General features: G+C 41.2%; 1 protein-coding gene across 1 annotated transcript in view; it reads left to right on the forward strand.

The window, feature by feature from the left end:
* The window catches only part of arhgef28a (Rho guanine nucleotide exchange factor (GEF) 28a), a 410,326-nt gene that overhangs the window by 56,339 nt on the left and 330,884 nt on the right, over positions 1 to 23,103 (forward strand). The window contains exons 2-3 of the mRNA XM_059644799.1: positions 9,042 to 9,092; positions 20,358 to 20,505. Coding sequence (XP_059500782.1) covers positions 9,060 to 9,092; positions 20,358 to 20,505 — 181 coding nt within the window. The 5' untranslated portion in view covers positions 9,042 to 9,059. The remainder of the gene's footprint in view (positions 1 to 9,041; positions 9,093 to 20,357; positions 20,506 to 23,103) is intronic.

A 23,103-nucleotide genomic window follows, 5' to 3' on the forward strand; every position in this document is an offset into this window, starting at 1 on the left:
ATGTCATCACCTTTCCCCTGAACAGGAATCCCTCCTGAACCATGCAAAGAAGGAGATCTTGAAGCTAGTCCTTGTTCAAAACAGCCCAGAAGGGGTCTATAGCAGAGCACACAGTTAGTATTGGTCAGGCAATTCACAGAAAACCTTACAGAAAGAGCCTCCAATATCCCCAGTGAACTTACAATGACTTTAAAGAAACCACTGCTGGTATTTGCAGAAAACCTGAAATAAATTCATTTTCCACAGTCCTGCAAAACCTCAGTTCTCCAAGCAATGTAAAACAAAAACCATCTTCGTAAGTGACCTGTAAATTTGCTGATCCAACACACTCTGCTGGCTGGTCTCTCATATTCTACCCACACAAAATGAAGTCATCCTCTACTCTGCTTCCCATGACCTAACTCAACCGGTGTATGTTGGCTCGTGATCAAGCAACATCTTGATTTTCAAATTGTTGCCCTTGTTTTCAAAATGGTAGTGTCTGACACCTAGATGAGCAGGAATATGTGAACAGTGCCACCTGAAAGTTTCCATTCATGCCACCTACCATCCCAATGTGGAACCATTTGCCATTCCTTAATTGTTGCTGAGTAAAAATCCTGGAACTCTGTTCTTAACAGTTCAGTGAATAACCTACATCAGATAAACTGTATTGATTCCATAAGACAGCTCAGAATCATTTTCTCAAGAGTAATTAGGGACGGGTCACAAATGTTAGCCGTGTTAGTGATGCACACATTCCATGAAAGAACTCCTGCTGCTCGACCACGTGAGATATCTATGCTCCTCTAATTCTGGCCTCTTGAGCAGCCAGAATTTAATAGGTTTAACTTTGGATGCCATGTCTTAAGCTCCGTAAAGCTCTGGAATATCTTCTCTCCACCTCTCTGCCCCTCAATCACACTTTTCTCCTTTCAGAACTCCTTAATTCCTAAACTAAAAAGTTAAGTACTGTGGATGGGGAGATCTGAAATAACAAGAGAAAGTGCTGGAGAAGCTCAGCAATGCTGACAACATTGGTGAAGAGAGCAACAGAGTTATGTTTTGAGTCCAATGTGACTCCTCTTTGAAGATTATGCAGCCAGAGTTGCTGAGTTTCTCCAGCACTTATTGTTTATTTTACTTAAATCTTACATCATTTATTAAGCTTTAGGTCATTTGGTATAATATTTCCTTTTGCTGCCTAGGTTCATCTTTGATTTACAATGCAACCAGAAAGCATGTTGAGATGTTTCTTATATATAAATACAAATGTCTTTGTTAAGTACAAAATTTAGGATATATTACAGAGCAGTATAGGAGCTACTATGAAGAAGTGATTTCAGGTGTTACATTGAGTACCAAGAGGCAAAAGAAAAATCAAGGTTTTTTTTTAATAAAAGTGAATATGTCAAACAGATCTGTAAACATTTTTAGTTTAAAAATACACAGTATGCATTGTTTTGTTTCGCTGGTAACAGTGGCAACATTCCATACCTTCTAATGATTTTAAACTTGCATTAAAATGTAACAATGCAGAAATAAAGCTTTAAAATGATTGTTTAAGCTCACGTTCTGGCATTTGTGAAGTTTCAAACCAAAATTGTCAAGACTAAATAAACGTATAATAAGAATTATTCTTCGATCAGTCTGCTTTGGTGGAAGTGGAAAACATACTTTGATCTTTTGTTGGAAACATAGAACATAGAACAATACAGCGCAGAACAGGCCCTTCGGCCCTCGATGTTGTGCCGACCTGTGAACTAATCTAAGCCCATCCCCCTACACTATCCCATCATCATCCATTCTAAACCTATCAGTAAAATGATATTTTTTTTGCCAGACTTCAAACAAACTTCTTACACCACATACATTGAAAAATACAGAACCAGGAAAGTGCCAATTTTGATTTCCAGTCTCTGCTGAATTAAATTATTTCACCTAGGAACATTAAGAGAGAGAACATAATTGGCTGCAGCATCGCTGGATTAGGAACTGAGAAAGTCACCCACAATTCCCAGTTGCAGTTCAATCATCCCTGCTGGTAGATGCTCATCTAGATGGCAGGAATTGACAAAACAAGATTGGCATTTGAATGGCTCACTGACTTTCATTTTCTAGGCTCATGAATCTAGACTGGCTACTATTAAATGATACTTTCAGCAAAAGGAACTTGACAGCACAAATTCAAGCTTTTCTGGTTCATTCTCTGCATAGTATCATATAATGTGGAAGTCCAAGATGAGATTTTTAATAAAAACTGAAAGAACTGTAAATCGAGAACAAAACAGAAGTTGCTGGAAAAGCTCAGCAGGTCTAGTAGCATCTGTGAAGAAGCATCAGAGTTAACGTTTCAGGTCCAGTGACCCTTCCTCAGAAATGTTAACTCTGGTTTTAATTCTCAGATCCTCTCAGATCTGCTGAGCTTTCCCAGCAACTTCTGTATTTGTTGTGATTTTTTAATGTCCTATATGGGTTCAGATGCCTCTTTGTCAGCATTGAAAATTACACAATCTAGATTGGAATGCTTTTAGGGCATCCTGCATGTCAGAATTCAGGTGGTGTATCCAAAAGCTGCAGTTATCAGGGAATGATGGTTTCAGAGGTTAAGCCGTGCGTTGTCCACATTCCTAGCTTAACTATACCGAAGATTCATTATTAGCTCAATAACATCCATTGTTGATTGGTCACATATTATAGAGGTCCATGTACTTACAGAAAATATCAAGATCAAGAACTCAAGACTGTTGTTAAATCTGAGCTTGTTTGCTAGCATGTAGCTATGAGGAGGAGGAAATCATTCATAAATGTGTTCTGCAAATCAGACGTGGGTTTCTTTCTGCATTTTAGAATCAAGCCTTCCAAGTGTGCAATGTAATAGCAGTCTCCATGAGATTTCTTAAACAGACACAGTCAGAAACAGGCTTTATAGAGATAAGAAATATTGTTACCTCAGCCACAAAACTCCTTGATAATTTGCAAAATATTGTTAAAAGCATTTCCTTTTGCATTCACAGATGGCATTACTGAGCTGTGATTACATTGTGTATCCTTGTTATTTTAACAGAGGAAATGTCTTTATGGAAGGAGGATTCTGGCCTTCACTTCTGAATGCCTGGCAAAAGTTTTATCTTTAATTAGGTGCTAAAAAGACAAAACTTCCTTGCAATCTTGTATTCTGGCATCCCTTAGAGAACTCTGCGCACACAATTCAGGGGATAATTGACTAAAATAACATATAGCATTCATAATGCTACTTTTTTTCTATTTCAATTATTTGAATGGATAAATATTGTAAAAATTTGGCACCTGATTCCTGGATTTGATGTAAAAGTCAATTTGGACATAGTGTTGATACTTGAAACGTTTAAAAAACTATACACATTTAAAGTCCTGAAACATATTTTTACAGTCATAACTTGCAGAAACAAAATCTCTTTAAAGGCTCAAAGGCACAGTGGAAGAAAATGTAAGTAATATATAATATTCCTAAAGTCTTTGAGGGGCTCCACTATTGAATGGATTGGCAATGCACTCTAGTGGTAGACCCTTGTAATGCAGTATTATATGATGAGAAAGAGGCAACATAACTAGGTTTTTATTAATCTCTCTCTTCACCATCCCCTCTATAACCCTTTGAGCTCATGGTGCATTACATACATGCAGTGCATCATTAATATTTTAGTTATTTTTCTGTATCTGTAGTTATATGTGTTTGTGAAAACATGTTGATTTGCCTAATTCTGAAGTTGTGATTAAATTTCAGAGGGTGAGGAAGCAGTGTCCCTCAGTGATTGGGGAGTGAGAAGGAGCAGGAGTGTTTCTGAAAGGCAGGGAGTAAGAAGATTATCCCGGTGAAAAGGCGGGTGTGTCCCTGTGTGAAGGGGAAAGTGTCTTTGTGAGGAGGGAAGTGTCATTGTGAGGGAGGATGGAATTGTCGCCATGATCAGGGGAGAGAAATATCCTTGTGAGGTGGGGGCCATGGTGGTGTGGAGTTTCTGTGAAGGAGAGGAATATATCTCTATGAAGGGTGGGGGTACAGTGTTCTGCGAAGTGGATTCAGAAAGTGTAACCATTCATTACAGTATTGGTAGAAATGATCACTGCACAATTATAGTGGAGAGGAATTTTCATTGCGAATTGCCTGCAGTGTGTGGTGTGGCACTTTCAATTTACTTAATGGGACAGATCTTGAACAAAACTAGCAATCCAGACTGGGCATCCATGAGGTGCCATGAGACATCAGCGGCAGAACTGTATCCCACCACGACCTATAACCTCATGGCCTGGCTTACCACCCACTCTACTGCTACCTTCAAGCTAGGGGAGCAGCCATGGTGGAATGAAGAGTGAAGGAAGGTATGCTCGAAACAGTACCAGAAATTCCTAAACTTGAGATGTCAACCTTGTGAAGCTACAACACAAGATTTTGCATTGCAAGCATCAGAAACAGCATGCAATGGAAAGTGCAAAGTGATTCCTCAACCAGCAGATCAGGTCTAGGATCACAGGTCTCAAAACATTAATTGTTTTCTCCCCACAAATGTTGCAGACCTGCTGAGTTTCTTCAGCAATTTCTGTTTTTGTGTTAGATAAGATCTAAGTCCTCCACATCTTGTTGTGAATGGCAGTGGTCAGTTAACAAGTAACATGAGGTGGAGTCTCCACAAATACCCCTATTCTCCGTGATGCTCAGCACACTGGTGAAGACAAGTATTTGCATCCATTCAGCCAGAAGAACTTTGTGAATGATCCATCTCCGTCTCCTCCTTATGTTCCCCAGCATCACAGATACCAGTTTTCAACTCATTTGATTCACTTCACATGATACCAACACACTGGATACTGAAGAGGCAATAGGTCCTGAAAACATTAATGTAATATACTGAATACTGGTGTTGCAGAACTAGCCATACTCCTAGATAAGTCGTCAAAAAGCAGGACAAATCCAACTTGGCTAATCTAAGCCCCGTTGGTATACTCTGGATCATCTGAAAGTGATGGAAGTGACCATTACCAGTGTTATCAAGTGACACTTGCGATGTCAAAGGCAATCTTTCCACTAGTTGGAGCCATATCTAGCACTCAGGAAGATGGTTGTTATTGAAAATTGTTGTCCTCAGCTCTGGGACATCATTGCAGGAGTGCCTCAGGGTACTGTCATACATTTTCACCAATGACCTTCCCTCCATCATGAATTCAGAAATGGGGATGTTTGCTGATGATTGCACACTGTTTTGCACCATTCATGCCCCCTTAGATACCGAAGCAGTCCATGTCCACATGCAACACAACCTGGACAATATCGGGCTTGGCTTCATAAGTGTCAGGTAATATTTGTAACACACAAAGGCCCCTTGAAATTCAATGACATTATCATCACTGAATGCTCCATTGGGGATTGCCATTGATCAGAAACAGAACTGGATTGCCATGACCTCCAAGAGTAAGTCAGAGGTTGGGAATTCTATGACAAGTAACTCACCGCCCATTTCCCCAATGTCAGACTGATATCTATAAGGTACAATTCAAGACTATGATGGAATTCACTTCACTGGGCTGATTGAGTCGAACTCCAACAACACCCAAAAAACTCAACACCATCCTGGACATTGCAGTGCGCTTGACTGTAAAGCCAACTGCAACATTCGACATTCCCTCCATTCATCACCGACACATTGTGGATGCAGTGTGGACACTCTACAAAGACAGCCTGGTAACTCACTAAGATTCCTTTTAACACACCGTCCAAATGCAACAACTTCTGTCACCTTGAAGGACAAAGTCAGCAGATGCAGACAGACACCACATGCCTGCAAGTTCACCTCCACATTACATACCATCCTGACTATATTGCTGCTCCTTCGTTGTCACTGGGTCAAAATCCTAGAAATCTCTAACTACCAGCACAGTGATCACCCCTACACCTCAAGGACTGCAGCAGTTCCGGAAGGCAGCTCATCACTAGCTTTTGCAAGGCAGCTAGGAGTGCTAATAAATGCTGACCTAGCCAAGGATGCCCATCTTCTGTAAATGAATGAAAGAGAAAGGGCGGGAAACTCCTGGCAAGGTGGTGACAGAAGAGCAGCAGCATTCCGGCTCCTGCTCACCTGCCGCTTTCTTCCATCCATTTCTCTTTTTTTATTTTTTTCTTCTTTTCTTTCCACTTTTCTCTACAGTGCTGTCTTACCTTTTTGCCCTTGGAAAGCTCAGCTGCGGTGGAACCAGTAGCATTGGCATGGCCCCAGCAGTGAGAGATGGTGCAGGAGCCTGGCAAGTTCGATTTAGTTGGGCCCAGCACAGGACTGGAGGTGGTGGTGGAAGCACTGGCGTCAATTTTTGTTAAGTATATTTAAGACAGAGATAGATCGGTTCTTGACTGTTAAGGGGATGTAGGGTTATGGGGAGAATGGGATGAGAAACTTATCAGCCATGATCGAATGGCAGAGTAGACTCAGTGGGTTGAATGGCCTAATTTCTTCTCCAGGCCATGTGTTTTTTATGGTCAAACAGTGGCTCTGACGTCAATGTTAGTTTTGAGGATTACTCTTTTGCATTTGTTCAGGAAGGTTGTGGGTTCTTTCCATTGATTCCAAGATGATGGCAGTGACGGCAAGGTGGTCCCAGTGGTTAGTGATGGTGCCAGATCATGGCAACTTTGACATTGTTGGTCTGGTGCAGGTAGTGGTGAGCCACAAGATGCAAGGTGATGGCAATGGCGGTGGCGAAGACACGATTGTAGGGGTGGCAACACCGCAGCATTGGTGCGCCCAGTGCAGGTGGCATTGGTGAGCCAGGCTGAAGACTCAGGGCGGCAGCAGTGGAAACGAGGATGATCCGGACATTTTCTTTTCCTTTTTGCTTCTGTTTCTATAATTTCAAGTTTTGCTTTTAATTCTAACTGTTGTCTTCTAAGATGGTGTCAGAGATTGGCGGCTCTGTACACTTTTCACTGTGCTCCTGTGGTCAAGAAAATTTCATTATTTTGTAGCTCCACCTGGGGCATTTCAGCACTGGGTCAGATTCCTCCAACTCTGCCTCTGATATAGGTGGGGGATAATGCACAGTAGCTCACCTTTTATGCCCAAAGCGTCTCAGAAGAAATTCATTCTTCTCTTTTGGCATCAAAGGCATTGAGGTGGTGTCATCTGCTGTGTCCATCTCAGATTCGAGTTATCTCCAATGCTTGATGGAGAGAGAGAACACATGAGTTCCGGAACAGTTGGAAAGGCAGTTGAGGAGCTGGGCACATTTTGCTCCCGCACTGTTTGTGAGTTTTGCAGCTTTCATATGGCCCACATGCTTATTCAGGATCATCACACCTACCCGAACTTTATATATCACAGGACTTGACCTGGCATTGACCATGCCTCTTACAAATGCAGGGCCATTCCTCTGGTCCAACACCAAACCTTGTTCCCTGAAGTAAGCTATTTCTCTTGCTTAGCAGAGTCTTGTATCTGGTATTGGGTTCCTGATGCTGTTTCACTCTCCCCTCCAGGTGCAGATAGATCAGATTTAACATGGTACGGAGTCTTCTCCCATTAGCAATTCTGCTGGAGCTATCCCTGTAATTGCGTGAGATGTGGTCCTATAATCAACTAGCCACTGGGACAGTTCGCTTTCCAGTGAAACTGTAAGCTGTTTCTTTAAGCCTGTCTTCAAAATTTGGACTGCTCTTTCTGTGTGACCATTGGACGATGGATGGTATGGAGCTGTCCTTGTATGACAAACACCATTCTCCTTTAGGAATTTTGTTTACCCCATTACCACCAGCTGTTTCAGTTTTGCCAGGACCAGGTCTTCTTGTGTCCAAACTCTGATATTGTCAGCTGTGACTGGAAGTGTGTCCAGAAAATTTAAAACCATTATGGACTCTTTCTGTGGCAGTACCACCAGTGGTGTATCTGTCAGTGAGAGGTGGCTCAATGCATCTGCATTTGCTACTTGGCTTCTGGATGATGTTTAAACTTGTAATTATATGCACTTAATATAAGAGCCGACCACTGAATTCAGCCTGAAGCTATGGGTAGCACTGCCTTGTCTTTCTTAAGAGGACCTAGCAGGGGTTTGTGCTCCGTTATTATTACAAATTTACGTCAACAAAGGTTTAGTATTTCTGCCTAAATTGACTCTACATTCTGATCTCCAGAGCTAAGGTCACCCATGCTTATTGTATCAATGTCATTCATAACAAAACAGCGAACTGTCACCCATCCAGCTTTGCTGACAGGGTCTTGGAGGCCCTGATGGATGAGGGATGATTGAGGTCACTCCGCATGGAGTGGGCCCTAAGGCATTGGCACCTGTTGTCCAAGATGTATGCCAGGAGGATCACGTGGCAAGCTAGAGTCTTCAGGTTCTGTTCTGAATTTCACGTTCAGAATTGTTATCATCAAATTCCTATCTGGCAGGTGGGAGAATGGGAGACTGCATAATAATGAGGCAGGATTCACAATAATGAGGATGCTAACGCATGCAAATAGGCTTCTTGCCACACAATTAGCTCACCTCATCCTTCAACATTTTGCTGGGGAAAGGGACTTTACTCTTGAATCAGGAGCCTTCTTCCTCCTGATCACATGTAATTTTCCCAATTTTATCTCCAATGCCCATATTTTTCAACGGTTTGGAAGATTCAGCCCATGATTTTTTGTGCGGCCAGTGATGAAAAGGTGTTATGCAGTCAGTGGTGATTGTATAGATGCTCACCAGATTAAAGGCTATTAAAAAGTCTGAAAATGTAAAGTATAGCTTGATGAACAGGTATTTGCATATTAATATGACATAGTGTTAAATGTAATTAATCAAATGATAGCTCTTTTTGAGGGAGTAACTAAATGTTTCATTATTAGAATAACAGCTCATTTAAGGCAATGATAATTTGGGTTTACGTTCACTCCTGCTCTCTGATAAATTTTGCCCTCTGACTCTTTCTGTTTCTTTCCCTTCTTAGGGACAGGGGCACAATATTTTTAAATGTTGGTGTATATATTCATGTCACAACAATATAAATCCCTCTGATACTTAATTTTAAAGTATAAACAACTTTTCTGTTTCAGTATACAGATGCAGATGCAATGGAGCTGAGCTGCCGTGAAGTGCCAATATATGTAAGTATATTTTTGGTAGTTTTATTTGTGATGTACTTCAGCCCTGCAGTGCTCTGTATTGTGTGTTCCTCAACTTATAACCTCTCAAACATCCCCATTTTTAAATATGGGACTTAATTTGGAGGTTATGCCTTTAGCTGCCAAAGCCTTACATTCTGAAATTCTCATTTGAAACCTTTGTGCCACCTTTGTCTTTCCTTCTTTATGTACTTGTAGAGTACTTCCTTCCTGTAAAGTCTTGTCTCATGTCTATAACACATTCAGATCATTTTGAATGAAGTGTTCTTTACAAAATGCCAAGTGTGAAAGAATAATAAATTGTGTCTTTTTAAGTCAATAGTTCAAGTCCACCCATTCTTCCATCTTTTCCTTTTTTAAGAAAGGTGAAGTAAACTATCTAGGTCAAGTGTCAATGATGATTTCTCTGATCTTTCCATACAATTGAGTCGGGAGTTTGACTGACTTATGGTGTTATTAAACGTCCAAGATGTCATAGATTCTGCAACTTGTTCTGAAGCTATGATATTGTTGAGTAGAATGTGCAATAAATGATTTCACCATAAAACAGTGAACTCTTTTTTAAAGTATGTCTTCTTTACCCTTCTGTCTCTCTTCTTAATAGGCCCAATCTACACTGTGCTTCCAGTTCTATTTCAGTGCTATTTCTAAACCAGCACCATGGGAGAAAACCCCAGGGTGATCATTCATTTGCTTAGAGATTCCGTTTGCATCTTAACTCCAACTCACAATATCATAATAAAGACCAGAAACTTTAGGTACATTTAAGTCGTCATTGGATAAGCATATGGACGTACATGGAATAGTGTAGGTTAGATGGGCTTCAGATCGGTATGACAGGACGGCACAACATTGAGGGCCGAAGGGCCTGTACTGTGCTGTAATGTTCTATGTTCTATGTTCTAGAACCTAATTATGAGGAAAAACAGGCTTCTTTTCTAAATAAAATAGTTTGATGAGATGTGGACATCAATGGCTCGGTCAAAGATAACAAGGTGTAGAGCTGGGTGAACATAGCAGTCCAGGCAGCATCAGACGACCAAGAAAGCTGAAACTTCTTCAGAAATGGGGTGGGGAAGGGAATCAGAAATAAATAGAGAGAGGTGGGGGGTGGTGGATGGAAGATGGATAAAGGAGCAGAGAGGTAGAGAGGAGATGGACAGGTCAAGGAGGTGGCGATGGAGCCAGTAAAGATGAGTGTATGTGGGGAGTTGGGATGGGGGTTGGTCAGTCAAGTGAAAACGGGCAGGTCAAGGAGTCGGTGATGAGGCTGGTAGGAGGTAGAGGTGGGGGTTGGTCAGTGAGGTGGGAGGAGCAGATAGATGGGACAAAAGTTGGACAGGTCAAGGAAGCGGGGAAAGCTGGGCTGGTTTTGAGATGAAGTTGGGAGTGGGGAGATTTTGAAGCTTGTGAAATCCACATTGAGACCATGGGGCTGCAGGGTTCCCAAGCGAAATATGAGGTGCTGTTATTGCAACCGTCGGGTGGTATCCCATTGAAATATGAGGTGCTGTTCCTGTAACCTTAGATTCTCCAGCATCGGTAGTTCCTACTCTCTGATGCTGCATGGCCTGCTGTGTTCATTCAGCTCTACACCTTGTTATCTCAGATTCTCCAGCATCTGACGTTTCTACTATCTCTGAATGGCTAGATCAAAAGTTGTTGCTCATCCCTAACTGCTGTTGAACTGAATAGCTTGCTAGGCCATTTTACAGGGCAGTATACATATAAAAGACCCCCATAAGTTAAGATTTTTGTAGGTCTAAAATCATTTGATTTAATTTAATTTGATTTAATATGTAATACCTAAGTACAGCAACAAACTTAGTTTTGCGAGCAGTATAGGCAGATCGTAGCAAAGAAGGACACATAGATCATAGGGTGCTTAGACAGTGTGAGGCATACAGGTTACAACTGCACATGAGGTGTGCAAAGCAAGATCAACATTAGCGTGATCAACATTATTTGAAGTTAGATAGTCCATTCAGCAGTCTAATAACGGCAGGGAAGAAGTTGTTCTTGAACCTGTTGGTATATGTGTTCAAACTTCTGTATCTTCTGCCTGACGGAAAAGTTTGTAGAAGAGCATTACCAGGATGGGAAGAGTCTTCGCTGTGGAAAGACAGCCAGCACTGTCAACGAGAAGTGTAGATGGAGTCCATGGATGGGAAGTTGGCTTCTGTGATGAGCTGGGCTATATACTCAACTTTCTGTAGTGTTTTACAGTCATGGGCTGAATTGCAGTACCAGGCTGTTATGCATTTGGATAGTATACTTTTTATGGTGCATCTGTAAAATTTGATGACGATCCTTCTGGACATGCCAAATTTCCTGATCTGCCTGAGGAAGCAGAGGCGTTGTTGTGCTTTCTTGACCATCGCATCAACGTGGGAAGTCCAGGACAGGTTGTCAGTTACCGTCACTCCTAGGAACTTGGTGCTCTCGATTCTCTCCACCTTGGCTCTGGACTGTTGCTGGGCACACGTTCTCCTCCTTTCTTCCTGAAGTCAATGATCAGTTCTTTTGTTTTGCCGAGGTTGAGAGACAAATTGTTTTCATTACACCATGACACCAAGCCCACTATCTCCGTTCTGTATTCTGACTCATTGTTGTTTGTTACCAGTTCTATCATGATGGTGTCATCAGCAAATTTGTAGAGGGTATTCGTTTGGAATTTGACTACACAGTTGGGGGTGTGCAAGGAGTTTAGTAGGGGGCCATATGGAGGTTATACGGAATATGGATGGCCAACTTCCTTCCCTGAAGGGAATAGTGAACTGGATGAATTTTTAATGATATTTGACATAGTTTCACCGTCACTAATACTAGACAAAACTTTTAATTCCAGTTTTATTACTTGATTTTAAAGTTGACCAGGAAGATTTCAACTCATGATCCTACAGCATTTATCTGTATCTCTGGACTACCAATCCTATGACTTTGCCACCAGTTTAATTTTAATAATTTCCTGTCAGCGTGAGAGGCTTCATCTCTGTGGCTCACTGGGCTGGTATATACATAATGTAATTTGCATTTGCTTTTTGAACATAATGGCATTTTTGTTTGTGTCACATAAGAAGCTTACACTCCAAGAGTGGTATTTTGAATTATAGCCCATTAGAAGATGTGCTAAGTGATCTAGGATTTGCAAACCTGAGAAAGGGTGTATCGTTGTCATTGAATTATGATGACTACAGAAAATACTTTTGAACGTTATAGCATCAGAACTAGCCACAACTTGCTTGCTACATCAACTACATCTTATTCAGATAAAGAATGTTGCTGACCAATTGCTGACATTATCAGAAAATGGGTGGTATCAGTTAAGGTACTTTTTGGGCACACTTGTAAAAGCCTCGTGATGGATCAGTAGAAAAATGAACTTTGGGGGTTGACCCTGAAAATTGTAATTTAACTAACAGTAGTTTTTAAGAGATGCAACATTGGCAATCCACAGAAGTTTTCTCTATGAAAATTAATTGGTAATTTGATGAAAGGAAGAATATGTGGTTTCGTTTTTGTTTTATAATTCAGTAATATGAACATTGTTTCAAGTTTATATAGTTAACAAGTTTCACCAAATTTAGGCAGTCAGATGGTTCTTGTATTAAAAAGATTGGCATTCTTACTGAAGAATTTGCAACTGTATTAATGTGTCCTTCTTTCAGCACCGTACCTAGACAATTGAAAATGAGTTGAAATTTTAGAGAAGACTGACTTTTCTGCTGTGCGAGGAATGTTATAATGAGCTCCAACAATTGAACAAAAACATTTTCACTGCATTAAGTGGAAAGCAAAGATTGAGATCACTAGTGAATATTGGTGTGCAGTTAGAAAACAGGTCAATGTTCCTGTGTTAACCACTGCACCATAACGCAGGATATTGGCCATATCTCATTTTTGCCTGCAAAACAATGTGTAATATCGTTCATCATGTGCCAGTTCACCTAACTGTGTATCAAAGTATATAGGGTGAAATTAAATCATATTAACATCCGAGATATTTTCCATCATAAGTCAGACAATTCATAACCGTAAGTGTATTTGTATTCTGCAGGGGTTAACATCACGAGGCAAGATTTAGACTGCCTGATTAAATCAGATTACAAATGTTCATATAGTTTTTCTGAGACTCATTCTTGTCGTTTGGGAACAATGTTTTACTCTGCATCTAGTTTTCTGCAAACATTGAGAGTAAATTGCGATTATTTTACAATTTATCCATGCAGCGCCTTTTTTACAGCTGCAAGCCAGCCTCAGATATGACAGGTAGGAATCGAATGCTTGTTATTAGTTAGAATTGCACCTCTGTAGGTAATGGAGAACCCACACTGCAAACAGGTATTGGCTCTTCGCATATTCAAATCTGCCCGTCTTAATAATGTTGGGCAGTCGTTAATACAATTGTCTATGTGTACTTATAAGTTTAGCATGCGTGTATCTTTCTGTCTGTCTCTTTACTGGATCTTCTTTCCAATCATTTGTGGTTCATCTGTAAATGTGCACATCTTCACTGGTGTTTTCATCTTGTCAATTGAGTACCTTTCCTAAAACTTTCCATTTTCTCTATGCTTTTCTTCAATGATTGTTCTTTGTTCTATTAGATCTTCCACATATCTGCCATTTTTGTCCTCCTCCTCTTTATTCTTGTATATATCTGTGCTTGCCTCCCTATTCTTAAATCTGCCCATGGTTCAGACTTTTTAGAATAGGATAGGGTCATTTGATCCCCTATGCCCATTTTTCCAGATAACAGCTCCCCAATCTGGAACTGGCTTCATTGTATCTTGATATATTGTTTAATAATTGAACAATTCCACCATAAATAAAGTTTTTTTTTTAATTTCATGATCCAGTGGTAAAGTTATTCCATGTCCTAATGGCAGTATCTGGGCATAAAAGCGTCAAAGATAATGGGAACTGCAGATGCTGGAGAATCCAAGATAAGTGTGGGTCTGGATGAACACAGGAGGCCAAGCAGCATCTTAGGAGCACCAAAGATAACGTTTCGGGCCTAGACCCTTCTTCAGAAAAGGAGGATGGGGAGAGGATTCTGAAATAAATAGGGAGAGAGGGGGAGACGGACTGAAGATAGATAGAGGAGAAGATAGGTGGGGAGGAGAGTATGGGTGGGGAGGTAGGGAGGGGATAGGTCAGTCCGGGGAGGACGGACAGGTCAAGGGGGCAGGATGAGTTTGGTAGGTAGGAAATGGAGGTGTGTCTTGAGGTGGGAGGAGTGGATAGGTGAGAGGAAGAACAGGTTAGACAGGTGGGGACCAGCTGGGCTGGTTTTGGGATGCAATGGCGGGGGAGGGGATTTTGAAGCTGGTGAAATCCATATTGATATCATTGGGCTGCAGGGTTCCCAAGCGGAATATGAGTTGCTGTTCCTGCAACCTATGGGTGGCATCATTATGGCACTGCAGGAGGCCCAGAATGGACATGTCGTCAAAGGAATGGGAGGGAGAGTTGAAATGGTTCGTGACTGGGAGGTGCGGTTGTTGAACGGTGTGGTTTCCTCTACATTGGGGAAACCAAGCGGAGGCTTGGGGACCGCTTTGCAGAACACCTGCGCTCTGTTCACAGTAAACAACTGCACCTCCCAGTCGCAAGCCATTTTAACTCCCCCTCCCATTCCTTAGACAACATGTCTATCCTGGGCCTCCTGCAGTGCCATAATGATGCCACCCGTAGGTTGCAGGAACAGAAACTCATATTCCGCTTGGGAACCCTGCAGCCTATCTCACCTATCCCTCCTCCCACCTCAAGCTGCACTTCCATTTCCTACCTACTAAACTCATCCTGCCCCCTTGACCTGTCCGTCCTCCCAGGACTGATCTATCCCCTCCCTACCTCCACACCCATACTCTCATCTGCACCTATCTTCTCCTCTATCTATCTTCAGTCCGCCTCCCCCCCCCCTCCCTATTTATTTCAGAATCCTCTCCCCATCCCCCTTTTCTGATGAAGGGTCTAGGCCTGAAACGTCAGCTTTTGTGCTCCTAAGATGCTGCTCAGCCTGCTGTGTTCATCCAGCTCCACAGTTTGTTATAAAAGTGTCAAACTTCTCTTTTGTTTGTCCAATGATAGTCTTCAACCTATTTCCAATACAGCAACAAACTGTACTGTTTAGCCTTGTAAAACCTTTCAGTGGTGTATACCAAATACAAGTTGCGGGATTGTATACATGACAGTGTGTCATCAGTATTTGAATAATGGACTATATTCAACTACTCTGCAGTAATCTCTCTGCTCATCTGCACTACCCAGAATCTGTATTCCTGTTACTCCTTCCAATGTGAGTCACCTCACACTTTTCCGCATTAAACTCCATTTACCACCTCTCAGCCCAGCTCTGCAGCTTATCTATGCCCCTCGGTAACCCGAAACATAATTCTGCAATATCCACAATTCCACCGACTTTAGTATCAGCCGCAAATTTACTAACCCACCCTTCTAAGCCCTCATCCAGGTCATTTATAAAAATGACATACAGCATTGGCCCCAAAACACATCATCGAGGTACACCACTGGTAGCTGAACTCCAGGATGAACATTTCCCATCAACCACCACCCTCTGTCTTCTTACAGCTATCCAATTTCTGACCCAAACTGCTAAACCACCCTCAATCTCATGCCTCCATATTTTCTGCAATAGCCTACCATGGGGAACCTTATCAAATGCTTTACTGAAATCCGTATATACCACATCAACTGCTTTACCCTCATCCACCTGTTTGGTCACCTCAAAGAACTCAATAAGGTTTGTGAGGCACAACCTACCCTTCACAAAACTATGTTGACTATCCCTAAATAATAGTTAGGATTATAATGATAAATTTCAGGTTTTGGGAAATCAGGAACTGATAAATGCTGGCAAAGATAGGTCTAATGGGTCTGAAAAAGTTGGTGCAGGTGAAGAAACCAGTAGCAAAAGTCTGGATACACTAAAGTTTGTGGAGTGTTGGAGGCTCTGCAGGAAAACATTAGAAAGAATCTGAAAGTGAGAAAATATTCCATAAATTTAGTCATCGACTTGTGAGGGAGGAGCGAACTGGGCATATGATCGAACATGGACAAGGAAACTTCCTGCTAATTAGCACAAACTTCACCCTTACATCAGTTGCTCTTCCATATTAAACACCACTCGGAGGAAGTATTGATGGCTGCAGGATGGTTAGAATGTACTTTGTTGGCGTCTTCAATATTCATCACCAAAGATGAATTGGTGAAGCCGTTACTAATCGAGTTCTAAAGGGTATCACTCACAGACTGTTCTTGGGTTAGGGTGCAGGTGTTGAAGGAATCACCAAGACAGAAATAATTCCATTCCAAGCCCCACACAATCTTGACTTGGAACTATATTGCTGTTCCTTCAGTGTTACTATGTTAAACTCCTGAATTTCCCTCACTAACATCATCCTGATGTACCAACACTAAATGGAGCCCAGTGGTTCTTTACCTCTCTCTATCTCTGTAATGCACAGAACATGACACATATTTAGCTATGATTATTTCTGCTCCCCTAGTTGTAAACCAACCCTAAACCATTTGAAACGTGCTTGTAATCAATTCCATTTGTAAGATGAGATGGATTTACTGAATTTACAGTGAGGGTGCAAAATATTTACAACCTTGCAACACAAGCATTTTAAGCAATAATTTCCAGAGGCAGAAGCATGGAAAATTATATATTTAATGGTTTGAAGGATAACTAACGAACTGGAAGAAGAATGGTAAGCACATTGCATTTTCAATAGCAAGTGAATATGTTAAATATTTTGAAGTGTTTTTATGCATTTTTAATTCCTTTTGACAGTTCACACCATCCCAATCTGGCACTAATCATTAATTACCATAGAAACATTGAAACTGCTTGAAATATTTCCAGGAAATCAGATGTCAGCGAAGTTTCCTGCCTTAGTAATGTTACTGCACTGTTATTGTTTGTTGGTGACTTTTATTCTACATGGCTTCCTGTGTTTCTTTTAAAATCATTGTTTTGTTAATTTTTTGATACATTTAAATAATTTTAAGTGAAAGGCATAGATCTAAGTCAGCATGGACTCTTTATGAGGAACATCAAATAAACAGTTCAATTCTTGACAGTCTAGATATACTTTGAAGCATAATAATGGCAATAAATAGTTTGTGATCTTCATTAATTTTTTTGTCAAGATTTTTGAATTTGCTCTGTGTGGAAGTATTTATAGTTGATAATTTTGTCTATATTTGAAAAGTGCACATCAAACCATCAGTTGTAAAGTAGTAGCTGTTTTCCATTTCCACTTATTTTCACATCGCACCATCTGCTAGCCAGCTTAAAAATGGGGGTCAGCAGATTCAAAGTTGCAACACTAAAGACAGTAAAGGCAGTCCACAGTAAGCTGACAGTACTTGCTTTCATAGTTATATGAACAAATGAACATAAGAAATAGCAGGTGTAGGCCATTTAGCCCTTTGAGTCTGTTGTGGCATTCAGTGAGATTATGGCAGATCTTCTACTGCTTCAAAACCATTTTCCAGCACTATCTTTATATCTCTTGATATTTTATGATACGTTGAAATCTATCAAACTCAGAATTGAACACTACTGAGCTTCTACAGCCCTCTGAGGCAGGGAATTCTGGAAATTCACTACCTTCTGAGAGATGAAATGCCTCATTGTTGCAGTCCTAATTGGTCTCCCCTTATTATCAGGTTGTGTCCCCTGATTCTTGCTCTCCCACTCAGGGAAAATATCCTTCATGAATTGGTCTGGATGAATTTTGATTGTTTCAATGAGATCTCCTCTGATTCTTCTAAACTCCACCGTTTACAGACCCAGTCATTTATTCCTTTAAACCGAATGTTGGTTTTCCTGTCTATCTCAGAAATTATTTGTTGAATGATAATTTGAATTTAAATTTGATCTAAGACAATATCAGTCCTGGGTCTCAATTAATATCATGACTTGGATGAAGGGAAAGATTGTGTGGCAGTTTACTCTGCTGACAATGCCAGAATAGATAGGAAAGCAAGTTGTCTAGAGGAGATAACCTGTCTCCACCCCTTTGCAGAGAGACTATCTGAGACAAAAAGAGTTGACAGATGGAGCATAACATGGGAAAATGTGAACATGACTACTTTAGAAAAAAAGAATAAAAACAATGTACACTTTAAATGGAGAGCTCAATATAACAGACATATCTGATCCTTAGCATGAGCTCCTTCAGGGCCAGTCTTCTCTCCACCTCATCGAAGATCTGGTCCAAACATGTACAGAAGAGCTGAAGTAGGGTAAGGTGAGAGTGACTGTTCTTGACATCAAGGCAGCATTTAACTGAGCATGCCATCAAGGAGCCCTAGCAAAACCAGACTCATGGAAATAAGGGGACGGGTCTCTTCCAGTCGAAGTCATACCTGGCACAAATGAAGATGGTTGTGTTTGCTAGAAATGAATCATCTAAGATTGAAGACATCGCTGATGGCATTACTCAGTGTGGTGCCTTAGGCCCATCAGTTTTCAGCGGCTTTATCAATGGTCTTCCCTTCATCACACAGACACAAGTATGGATATTTGCTGGTGATTGCATCATTAACAGCATTGCAGATACTGAAACAGTCTGTGTCCATATGCAAATGACGTGGACAATGTTTTAGAGATAGTAGGAACTGCAGATGCTGGAGAATCTGAGATAACAACGTGTAGAGCTGGATTGAACACAGCAGGCCAAGCAGCATCATAGGAGCAGGAAAGCTGACGTTTCGGGCCGAGACCGTTCTTCAGAAAAATTTGACTGTAAGTGGTGGTGTGGCTACCTGTGGCAGTGCGCAGGAAAAAGAACTGCCCTCTTCTTCACCTCCCTATTCACCACCTTCAGATCTCTATCTGCAACTTTGAAAGTTGATTCTCCTTTCTGGGCAGTTTCCTCAAGGGTAATAGTGCGGAATCGCAGTGTTAGGGCCAGTTCCTGGTTTACAACATCTGAAGTGGTGTGCACCTGGACTTGATGTGATGTGAGCGGCATGATCGCTGGAAGGTTTTGGCATTGGCAAGCAATCTGGCGCAACTCTGAGAGAGGAGTGCTGAAAAGCTTGGTTGCATAATTAATGAGGTGAAGCATGGAAGATTGTGTGAGCACACTCAGTCCAGGCCATGGCAGACTAGTTAGTTTTCACTTGACAAGACACTTTAATTGAAACTGGGAAAACTTCATTCCTGGTATGCCCTACTTTTTTTTGCACAAGCTATAAAGTTTCAGTTTTCTATTTTGTTATACGCACACAGATGCTTCTGGCTTTCTTGATTGAGTTGAACTTATGCCCAGAATTGAAGAGAACATACTTTAAGAATGTTATCCCAAATCATCTTCAATGCCTAATTAATTTGTATGATCTGCACAGAGGGGGCAGGAGATTGTAAACTTCATATGATTCTATGGATGTACTGACAAAAGTACTTATAATCCCCAAAACATCCTCATTTCAATGTACAGTCAATAAACAATTTTTAATGATGCTTTTCAAGTGAGAAAAGCAACAATGCAAAGGTGTTTATGGAAGGGTATTTTAGATATTGTGCTATGTACATGCTAATAATTTTTCTTTTTTTCCTTGTGCTGCCAAAGGATGAGGTACATATTTGTTAAGCACAGTCAAATCTAAGCTTATTATTGTTCAATGTCTAAGTTATAGTAGAGTTCACTGGGTGCATGCAGGAATGAGAATCTAGTCTGATAAATTCCTTGTTCCTGGTCCGAGTACTGAATGAATTTTAAGACTGCTGACACAAATTGTCCATTTTATCTTTACGGAGATTGGGATTTTTTGAAATTCTGTTTCAAGATCTCTCCCATTTGCATGCTGTTAACTTGACACCTGAAATTACCACTTCCTTTTCGTTCAAACTTTCCTTCCTTTTTCACTATGACAATTTGACTTAGCAGCTTACTGTCTGGTTTTATTTTGGTTAAATCTCCCCTGACTGTAAAAAGTTAGACAAATTGAGTTTATGACATTTCTTTGTGAGATATGCTTTTTCATTCCTTCTGCTCAAATAATGATCACAGACCTATTTGATATTTCCCATTATTTTTAATGAAAGAAGAACACAACACTAACATTTTACTTCAGCACTAAATTGAATCATTGTGTAAGACTTTTCAGCTAGTATAAAATTAAAGATGTGTGTCTGAGAATTAATGCTTTTAAGTATTCAAAGCTAGCTGCCCACAAAGTGAGAATTATTAATTTTCTTTCTTACAGGGTCAACAGTCTATGCTAGCAGTGTTTGAAGCGACCTGTCCTGTACCTGACGGTGCCGAATGGTACTTTGTATATGAGGGTTCAAGCCAGAATCATGTAACTGTGGCACAGAGACTTAATGCGAAAACACTGGAGTCAGTTGTTCCAGGTTAGCATGCAGAATTAGATACTTCATTCAATGTGATGAAAAATGTGTGCTAATACTTTTAAAAAATATATTTGATTTGTATGCATATATAAGTAGTAAAAATAGATTGTATTCCTTTGTATTCTGAAACTGATACTTCCTGGTTCTCTTTTATCAATTTTAGTGCATGACTTTCATTTAGGAAGTAGTATGAGTGGGAATTTAGCCCTTCAGGGAACCATAATTAAATTTGTAGGAAAATAACAACTTGTATGGAACATTTAACAAACCAAGATGTTCCCAGGTATGTCACAAGATAAAATGAAATATGAAAACAAACCACATAAGGTGATATTTAGATCAAATGACCCAACATCTTGTTAAAGAAGTAGGTTTTAATGAGTGTCTTAAAGGAGAGAACTGAGATGGAGAGATATAAGTAGGGAACTCTAGCGCTTAGGACCTGGCAACTGAAGATATGGGCACTATTGCAGGAATGATTAAATCAGAGATTTTAGGAGGCTAGGAGATAGCTTGAAGCGTTGTTGTGGTGAAGGAGATTACAGAGATAGGGTGATGCCAGGCCATGGAGAGATTTGAAAACAATGATGAAATACTTAAAATCAAGGCTTAGCTTATCTGAAAACATTGTAGTTATGCCATTGAGCCAGTAATCCAGAAGTCTGATCTAATGTTTGAGAGATGTGAGATCAAATTTTACCATAACTTGGAATTCAAATTTAATTGATTCAATAAATCTGGAATAAAAATCTTGGTCTGGTAACCATGAAAATAATGGGTTAATGTTAAAACATATTTGGTTGAATAATGTTGATTTTCAGAGGATCTAACACTATCATAGAATCCCTACATTATGGAAGTTGGTCATTCATCCAATCAAGTCTTCAGTGACCCACTGAAGAACATTCCGTTCAGACCCATGCCCCCTACTTTACTCCTGTAACCACACATATCCCATGGCTAACCCACCTAACCCAAAAATCCCTGGATACTTTAGCATGGCCAATCCACCTGGACTAGGGTACGCTGAGCAGGAGTCGACATGGGACTGGTGAGTGAGTGAGGTAATATATTTGTGTGCCTGATTGGTAAGGTAACAAGTTTATTTTTTATTCTTTATTTTTTAAGTCATGGGAATTTAGAATAATGGGAATGGAGGTCAGGGCAGTTGAATGTTCCTCCTGCAGAATGTGGGAGGTAAGGGTCACCACTAGTGTCCCTGCTGACTACAGCTGCGGGAAGTGCACCCAACTCCAGCTCCTTGAAAACCGCGTTAGGGAACTGAAGCTGGAGCTGGATGAACTTCGGATCATTCGGGAGGCAGAGGGGGTTATTGAGAGGAGTTACAGGGAGGTAGTCACTCCTCAAGTACAGGAAAAAGGCAAATGGGTTACGGTCAGGGGACGGAAAGGGAACCGGCAGGGAGTGCAGGGATCCCCTGTGGCCATTCCCCTCAACAATAAGTATACCGTTTTGGATACTGTTGGGGGGGGACGACTTACTAGGGGAAAGCAGTGGGGCACAGGTCTCTGGCACAGAGTCTGTCCCTGCTGCTCAGAAGGGAAGGGGGAAGAGGAGCAGAGCATTAGTCATTGGGGACTCCATAGTTAGGGGGACAGATGGGAGGTTCTGTGTGGACGAGAGAGACTCATAGTTGGTGTGTTGCCTCCCAAGTGCCAGGGTGCGTGATGTCTCTGATCGTGTTTTTGGGATCCTTAAGGGGGAGGGGGAGCAGCCCCAAGTCGTGGTCCACATTGGCTCCAACGACATAGGTAGGAAGAGAGATGGGGATTTAAGGCAGAAATTCAGGGAGCTAGGATGGAAGCTGAGAGCTAGGACAAACAGAGTTGTTGTCTCTGGTTTGTTGCCCGTGCCCCGTGCTAGTGAGGCGAGGAATAGGGAGAGAGAGGAGTTGAACATGTGGCTACAGGGATGGTGCAGGAGGGAGGGTTTTGGATTCTTGGATAACTGGGGCTCTTTCTGGGGTAGGTGGGACCTCTACAAGCAAGATGGTCTTCACCTGAACCAGAGGGGTACCGATAGCTGGGGGGGGGGGGGGGGGCGCGAAATTTGCTAAGGCTATTCTGGTGGGTTTAAACTAATTCAGCAGGGGGATGGGCACCAAAATTGTGGTTCGACTATAGAAAAGGTTGAGAGTAGGGTGGTCCAAAATAAAGTTTCAGGGAAGCAAGATGGCACCTGCAAGCAAGAAGTTGGTTTGAAGTGTGTCTACTTCAATGCCAGGAGTGTCCGGAATAAGGTGGGTGAAGTTGCAGCATGGGTTAGTACCTGGGACTTCGATGTTGTGGCCATTTCGGAGACATGGATAGAGCAGGGACAGGAATGGTTGTTGCAGGTTCCAGGATTTAGATGTTTCAGTAAGAACAGAGAAGATGGTAAAAGGGGCGGAGGTGTGGTATTGTTGGTCAAAGACAGTATTACAGTTGCAGAAAGGGTGTTTGGGGACTCGTCAACTGAGGTAGTATGGGCTGAGGTTAGAAACAGGAAAGAAGAGGTCACCCTGTTGGGAGTTTTCTATAGGCCTCCAAATAGTTCCAGAGATGTAGAGGAAAGAATAGCAAAGATGATTCTCGATAG

The sequence above is a fragment of the Stegostoma tigrinum genome, chromosome 3 (genome assembly GCF_030684315.1).
Source record: "Stegostoma tigrinum isolate sSteTig4 chromosome 3, sSteTig4.hap1, whole genome shotgun sequence".
Lineage (NCBI taxonomy): Eukaryota > Metazoa > Chordata > Chondrichthyes > Orectolobiformes > Stegostomatidae > Stegostoma > Stegostoma tigrinum.